Here is an 8,430-nt window from a genome sequence, read left to right on the forward strand (position 1 = left end):
GTAGGCCTACAGCTTCATTTCGTGTTTTTTTTTTCTACATTCCAATTCATATTGAAGTACTTGCATTTTTAGTTCAATTACATCATCGTTGAACGGTTTAATTTTTTTTCGTTTATCAATTCTATCAGTTGGGGCTTTTCGTTTCTTGCTTGCAACCACCCTGCATGTGCCTTCATTTGCAGCAGTGACTGGTGTCTCTGGAGAGGGATTTGAACATTGTGCACACTTTCAATATAAACATTATCCTCTGGAGGCGATGCAATGCTGACCTCTCTTCTGTGAATGACCCAAGCAGAAGTGCATGTGTTGTTTCATTATTTTCAGTTTCTGCAGAACAAATAAGACAGCTTAATTAAAGATAATAGTAGTATACACATTGTGGTAAGCACAAACACAATAAAAGACAAACCTGGAGGTGGAGGTAATATCGTAGAATTCAAAAATGTATCATCGTCATATTGACATTCAAGTGGATGCAACTGTGATGCTATTGCTATCATATCTGCAAAATGAAGAACAACCATAAGACCTTTTACAAAATGTAGTCTATATAGACACGCACTCATTCATGTTAAATAGCATGTGTAGCACTTATTTTTCAGAGTTGACTTACTTTCTATACCGTCCCAAACAGCACCATCTTTCATTTCGCTGCCATTACCCTTTTGTGGTGGACCACCACCAGTGCTACATCGTTCTTGGTGGGCCAAAGAGACCCTCTTTTTTGCTTGGGCTTTCATGTTTGCTCGTAATCTTCGAAGTGTTCCCTCTTTTCTAACTGCGAAGGTTGAGGCACCATTGAAATCTTTAGTAATTTTCCCCCAGGCATCATTCTTGTTTTGTGAAGTCACACCATCAGTCTTCTTGCATTCAATGATATTCCGATACGTTCCAATGCAAGTCAGAAACAGATCTTTTTCATGAGGAGAAAAATTTTGTGATCGTTGTTTTGACATTGCAGTTTATAAATGAATTTAATTTAACACTCAAGAAAAAATTGTGAAATATTTGTTGTACACTAAAACACAAAACAGTAAAATAATGTACCGGTAGTGAAATCATTTCAGAAACTGCCAAATCTAAAGCTCTATCATTTCAGAAAAATTAACATTAGCCCAATGTTTCTGTTAATAAATTTTTAGTTGGCAGTTGTGTTTTGATGAAAGGCATTCCATTACCGGCACCTTTGGCTTTAACATCTAGCCGGCTTACGTGGCCGAGTGGTGAGAGCGTCTGCGCGACGTTCGAAAGGACGTTGGTTCGACACCGCTGTAGAGCACGCGGCTGTGTCTCGGCAAGACACTTACAGGCATGCCAAAAATAATGGGAGCAGCTGACTCGATAACTGTGTACCGGTAGTTCCTTCGCTGCTTCCAGTGGTCTGTTGTGTTGCATATGTAATCGCAGTGTACTGTATGTTGTCGCAATGGGCGCAAAATAAAACATGTTATTATAATTACAAAGCCTGAACACTACTGTAAACTAGTCTGGACAGTCTCACAATAACATAGATTCACTTTCAAATTTCTGATGAACAACCTTGTAGCTTAACTGCATCTGCCAAATTCAGCTGATTTCAGGCTGCTTCTACAATGCAGTCAAAGTTACGGTACACCAACTTCAGTAGTTAAAACCAGGGAGCACTCTGAAAAGGTGTTTTATTGGCAACTGACAAAAGGGCTGCTTAGTAGGCTACCGGGCTCACATATTACACCAGACATCGATCATTTCAAGCAAATTTGTGAATACCGGTATCCAGCCTTTGTTTCTACCATAGCCGTACGAGCCAGGGGGGCAGCTGCCCCCGCTATTGTTTCAAAACGTCGCGTATCCGGGCAAAATCTTGCAATTATTAGGGCAAAAATTGCTGTATGAAAAGCTTCAAAATTGCATGAATTAAGAAAAACGATAAATTAATATATTTTACCTATCAAACTAAGTACAGCCTCTTATTTGCACAAGAAATGTGTCGCAAAATTTTCATTTGGTACACCCGTATTGATGTATTGCATTGCATGGTGATCAAACTGTAGTACGAAATGCATTTAACCAACTGCATCATGCCAATTTGGGCAGCCACCAAAATATGTCTCTAATATTTTTGTGAAAATGCCCAAATTAAAATGCAAAATTTGCTAGGCCTATATAGCTAATTTTTATAATTTTCACAAATGCATCGTGTTGATTTGGGCAGCTGAAAACATGAAATTATCCGATGAAACTGATTAGTCTGTTTATACAACTGCCCAAATTAGCGTGAGGCAGTTTTCCCAAAATGAACAAATTCATTAATTTTTCCCATTTACATAACTGTATCGTTTAGATTTGGGCAACAAAAAATAAGTTATGAAATTATCTGATCATATACTCTATTTATCAAACTGCCCAAATTGGCATGATGCAGTTGCCTCGGCATCAAAATTTACATAGTGTTTAATTTTTTTCGTAATATCCATAAATGCATTATCTTGATTTGGGCAACTACAAAATATGACTGTATATAAATCTGGTGAATACTTCCACAAAACAATTCGGGTGGAGAGATTACAGTACTTTTTCTTCCATAAACAGACATAGCTAAGCAACACCACAACATTTAACAAAAAATGTTATACCTGTTAAATGTAATGTTAATGTTGTGGTGCTGCTTAGCTTTGTTTGGTTACTTTTATAAAACTACCCAACTTAAAATGATGCAGTTGCGCCCCAAAATAAAAATAAAATATTTAGTTTGTTTATGCAACTGTGTCATGTTAACTTCACTAACATTTAAAATGCTACTGCTGAAATATATAATCTCAAACCAATCATAATATATTCATTTATTTCAAAGCTTTCCAAACTTAAAACCTGCCATGCAAGCTGGCAAAATATTATAATTTCTAGCTTCTAGGGATATGTGCGGTTTAATTTGGTCCAAAATCTGTTTGTTACTTTTGCAATCCAAGGAAATTGCAACTAATCCAATATTTAAGTGGGGTGGTTTTTTATTTGTGGTGTGTAAAACAATATTTGTTACTCCTACCTACCAATTTACCATGCCAAAGTGCAGAAGCATCGAGCAATGCACAAGCAAGGTATCTTCAAAGATTAATTTAGTTCTTCTATCTTGATTACGGTACTTTAGTAAGAAATTTTAGCTAGCTGGTGATCTTGTTATGTTAGTTTTTCACTGTTATCATGCACTGCATACATTATATTTGGGCAATTTCTATAAAAGCGTGCATATTTGGGCAAATTTACGTTCTGCCCCCCCAAAATGATTTGGTCTCGTACGGCTATGGTTTCTACCAAATAACTTATCAGCAAATATAACGCTTTTTGCCATTCCCATGAACAAACAATGTAGGCCTATGTAGCATGTAGGATTGTAGGTACCTTTTTCTACCACTGAACCCCGTAACAAATCAAAGAAATGCTCATTGCTAGAGTTATGACTCAGCAAAAACCATGAACACTCTGATTAAATCATTGATCAACTAATCATGAACAAAATTTTGTTGGTGAATATCAACAACGAATTAACTTTAATCAATGTTTAGTAAATCAATGATTAACTTTAATCCTTGGTTAAGTTAATTGGTGTTGGTGCATCCAACCCTTAGTACTTCTATAAACAGACCACATCAGTGGTGCAATACGAGTCTTACTAACCAAAACATAAGCGTCAATATTGGAAACTGGAACGTTTAAGAAGCGAAATGTAAAATGCAGCGTATATATACGGTATGATAATGGCAATGATTCGCTATTCAATCTGGATTTGGTGTCAGCCTAACACTGTACACCGTCAAAGAAACAAATCACCTCTCAAGAGGAAAAAATTCAGCAGCAACATCAAAATGTATATTGGCCTACGTATGAAAGGAAGCACGTTTTAACTTTTTTCAAAGTATAGGCATGTGCCCATCGTGAAACGGCAAGCATTGCCATCATTGGTTTGCCTTGTCATCACTCTACTTTGGTATCACAGGTCGTTGTCGCTGAAAGTGAAAGAGCCAACCTGCTTCAGAGGGCGATAAGTATTAACATTGAGAGGTCTCATGTTGATGTTTTAACGCTGATTAACGCAACTTGAATGCTGATTACCTCTGACCAAGCTCGTATTAACAAAAACAAAAAAATAGCTGAGAGTTAGTATAGCCCCACGTTAACTTTGAAAATACAGTATATATATATCATTCAATCCATCATAACTCTTTAGTCAATGTTTCATAGGATCTTGCGCAGTGGTATAACATAAGGCACAGTATTTCCAGTAGGACCATGTCCAAATGTCCAATTGTCGGCAGCAATTGCTGAGTGGTTAGCGCGTTGGGCTCGCAGTCGAGAGCCTGCATGTTCGACTCCAGCCACCCGCACTTGCTGTTGTTTCTCTGGGCAAGAAACTTTACGATAATTGCCTCTACCCAGTGATCGATCTCGAGTAATGGGTAGTACCAAATTTCAGTAATAAGTAGAGTAGACAACCGGAAACAGACATTGCCGTCGGCTGCAGCGTGGGTCAGGTGTACGTCGGAAGGCGTACACCGATGCATAGCGCTCAAGTCCGCTTTCCCGCAATGCAGGGTAAACATATGAAAAACAAACAAACAAACAAGTCCATGTTAAAAACACAGAATTCTTTACTAGAATGTTAAGTTTTAGGCTTAACAGCAAAGAAGCTTGACATTGTTTTCATTCCTTTCTTATCAACTTTATTTAAAGCTTTTTGAGCCCTTGAAATAGTTTTCTTTTGAGCAGATTTAGAGCTCTTCGGAACTAACTTGGTATAATCATCCAATGCTTCAGTTTTAGCTTTTTTTGAGGCGGAATTCAAGCCGACACCCTTACGCTTTTCGTTTCTTTCACGTATTCCAAGGTATTTCCACACTTTTGCATGGAGTTCATTTGGCAGGTACTCACACACCATGCCACAGGCATATCGTAGTTTACATTCACCTTCAGATTCGTTCTCTTCATTTTCAGCAACGAACATTGAGGAAGCATTTACGGCAGAAGCTGTTCTTTCAACTTTGCACTTGATCCATGATAAAGCTTTAGCTTCATTGTACCTAAAAATACATGTACAGTACATAAAGATAAATGAATAGCAAAGATATTGACTATCAGAAGGCCAATGAAAACACAGCAGAAAATTGGAGTTCAAGATGTGATGGCATGAGCACAAGGTGGAGCGATCACTGGTACAACCATGATTATCTAATACCTAGGGTACGGGTCGGCAATCTTTAGCATTGAAAGAGCCATTTGGTCTCGTCTCCATCAAACTAAACCTGCTCTGAGCCGCACCATCTAATTGACGGCTTAAGCAAAAACCTAACGCTTACAGGAAAGCCTTTTGTTCGAGTTATTCGGCCGCACCCTGTAGAACTGATTTGTAGTTAGGGAACGTTCAAATATTACGTAACGCTTTTTTTCCGAATTTTTGACCCCCCCCTCCCCCATGTAACGCCAACGTAACGCTTTTTTCAATCCCCCCCTCCCCCATGTAACGCTTTTTCACTACGAATTCAGCACAAAAAACTACCATTCCGTACTCGAAAGCGTTACGTAACGTTTTGCTTGAACCCCCTCCCCCCCGATGTGACGCTAACGTAACGCTTTGCATAACCCCCCCTCCCCCTCGAAGGCGTTACGTAATATTTGAACGTTCCCTTACCATTCCAACAGCTGTCAACTCTTAACATGACTGGAAAACACAACTATATCGGTTAATCGGAAAGGCAACCAAAATGGTATATACCAAATTTTTAACTTTTTGGTACTCCAGACTCTGGAGCCCAGAGTACCAATCAGCAACACTGGCCACAAAGGTAAAGCGTTGCGCCTCTTTTTCGCAACTATTCAGCTTTTGATTATTGCACCACAATGGTTTAATTGTCACGAACTAGTACAAAAAAGTATCATGTGAGCCAGAGCGCAGAAATAAAAGAGCCGCAGGTTGCCGACTGCTGACTTAGGGTAATGTAACAATGTTGATTGCAACCATTGATGTTTCCATGAAACAGATCTGTTGTGTATGTCAATTCTATAATTTGTTGTTTGGTAACACAGGATGATAGATATCAGGGTTGGAAAAAATCATGATTTTTTTAAAAAAATCAAAAAAATCGGATTTTTTTGATTTAAATCGGATTTTTTTGATTTAAATCAGATTTTTTTGATTTTTTTTAGATAAAAAAGCGTCGAGTCTACTTGGGGGAAGAGATCATTTTAGTAAGATAGCAGAATCATTTTTAACCCCTTGATTGATTGAAAGGCTTTGCTTTGCAAGTGTTTAATCATTTTTATTATCATATTGTAGGCTAGCCTGTCTATTGCACATATTTTTAAGTAGGTGTGATATGTTGCTTTATACTAAATCACAATTGTGCATATCGAGATTGAGGTGAGTCTCAGACTGTCATCTCACTACACTAAGATCTTTCCTCACGTTTGAGCGCAAAACTCCCATCGTGACGTCACATTGCATGACAACATCGGTGTTGAATAAAAAGGAAAAATTCGCGCTAAAGTTTATGGCTCTACAAAATATCAATAGCTGTGGAATGGTAACATGTTTTTGAAAAAAGAAAGAAACACATTTTGCAAAATACTTCTATGATCTAAAAAGTACCAATCTTTTAAAACGGCTTTTAACCTGGACAGGCATTTTAAAAAAGGTCTAATATAAATTAATCTGTGCCGTGTCTTTTAGCTCAAACTCTCACATTTGAAAACCCTGAGCCTCAATGCAGAATAGTGCAGCTTACCCTCTTTTGTATTAAAATGCTGAAACAATTTTTTGTCTGAGTTGAAATGCACAACTGAAACTCCGTATTATACTTAATTATCAGTATCTTAAATCACAGCTATACTTTGAGCTATTGCATTGCTGCAACTTCAGACCAAGGCTCATCCTTTCTCATAAATGACAAGAGCAGTCACCCTGGCCATGTGCAATTATTCCCACCTACTAACGTTATTGTCCTTAACATCACAGATATATTATGATAGTACCATCCTTACTAAGTCACAGATCATTTTTCTGAATCGTTGATTGTATTTTTTTTTACCTAAAAAGCTCTAGCCTAATATACTATGTTGGAGCTGGTATACAAGTCCCAAGTGTGAACTGCCAAGTAAACTAAGTTGCCTTTCAAAACATGCATAGCCTATAGCCTTATGTATTTAAATATAACTTTTGTATTACAAAGAAGCAGTAAAACGTTTGTTGATGTATTTATTTTTATTTTAGCAAATAAAAAATCATTTGATTTTTTTAATTGATTTTTTTGATTTTTATTGTTTGATTTAAATCATGATTTAAATCAATGATTTAAATCATTTGATTTAAATCAGCCAACCCTGATAGATATCATTATATAATATATATATAATTATATATACAAGATCCAATCCTGCACATAATGGATGCAGACACAGGATAGAAATATCATTAATGAATATTATAATAATTATATATAGTAATAGTATAGATATTGATTCACTGAAACTACAAAGATCCGTAAAGCAATAAAAATACACTATTGTATAGTGCATTTGACAATTAATATTGGTATGATCATTTGTATAAAATTACAGTGAAGTTGACATATAATACAATTTACCACTATAAGTTGATGCTAGTAACTTACAATACATTAAATTCTTATATACATAGACTTCAAATTAGGCTAACAAACATAGGTTGTTAGGTTTACCTGTAAGCTGCAAACTCATCAGTACCAGCAGAATCTGCAATGTGGTTCATGTGTGATTTTTGTTTCAAACAGGATAGAAGTTTCGCCCCAAGGTTGCTGATAGAATTGCAACCCGAGAACAATTGGTCAACAACAACAAACTTTCCAGTTTTGTCTTTCAACAACTGTGCTAACAACATGTACAGTGCATCAAACTCTGTCACTATGAACAGAGAACCATCCGACTTTACAGCTTTCTCTTCCACAAACCATGATGAAAAGCTTTCCTGGTGTTTGTTGATTTCATATAAACAAGACTTTGATCCATCAGTTTCTTTGAATAAAAACTTTGCAGATTTGCATGTCTTCGGATGGGGTAGTGAGCAAATGCAAGTATGAGTCTGTTTGCTGTCATTTGTTTGTGCGATACTTCCAGAAGGCATTAACATCAGCCATTTTTCTTTAAATACCTCATCATTCTTTTTCATTATTACTCACTGTGTAGTATTTATACACTAATATGACAAAACTTTTTCTTTAAAATTGAAAATAATAGTTTGTAAAGACTCAGCAATAGTTTGGACTTGTAGTAGAATCTACAATCAATTCAATGTATTTTCCATCCAGCAACAAAAACACCAATCAGTGAAAAATAAAAATGTGACAAAAAGGTTGTATAACATGATTGAGTTAAAAATTGAAAAGTTTAGCTCAAAATCTATTGTACTTTTCAAATTATGACATT

At 36.5% G+C, this 8,430-nt stretch overlaps 1 protein-coding gene across 1 annotated transcript; it reads right to left on the bottom strand.

Moving 5' to 3' along the window:
- Positions 1–1,641: 1,641 nt before the first annotated feature.
- On the bottom strand, positions 1,642–8,213 carry LOC145771941 (ribonuclease H2 subunit B-like). Its single transcript, XM_082583711.1, has 2 exons — positions 7,707–8,213; positions 1,642–5,054 (listed from the first exon to the last, which is right to left on the bottom strand). Exons 1-2 carry the CDS (start codon positions 8,171–8,173, stop codon positions 4,637–4,639), a joined length of 885 nt encoding a protein of 294 aa, XP_082439837.1. The 5' UTR covers positions 8,174–8,213; the 3' UTR covers positions 1,642–4,636.
- Positions 8,214–8,430: the final 217 nt, after the last annotated feature.

This window comes from Aplidium turbinatum, chromosome 6 (genome assembly GCF_918807975.1).
Source record: "Aplidium turbinatum chromosome 6, kaAplTurb1.1, whole genome shotgun sequence".
NCBI lineage: Eukaryota > Metazoa > Chordata > Ascidiacea > Aplousobranchia > Polyclinidae > Aplidium > Aplidium turbinatum.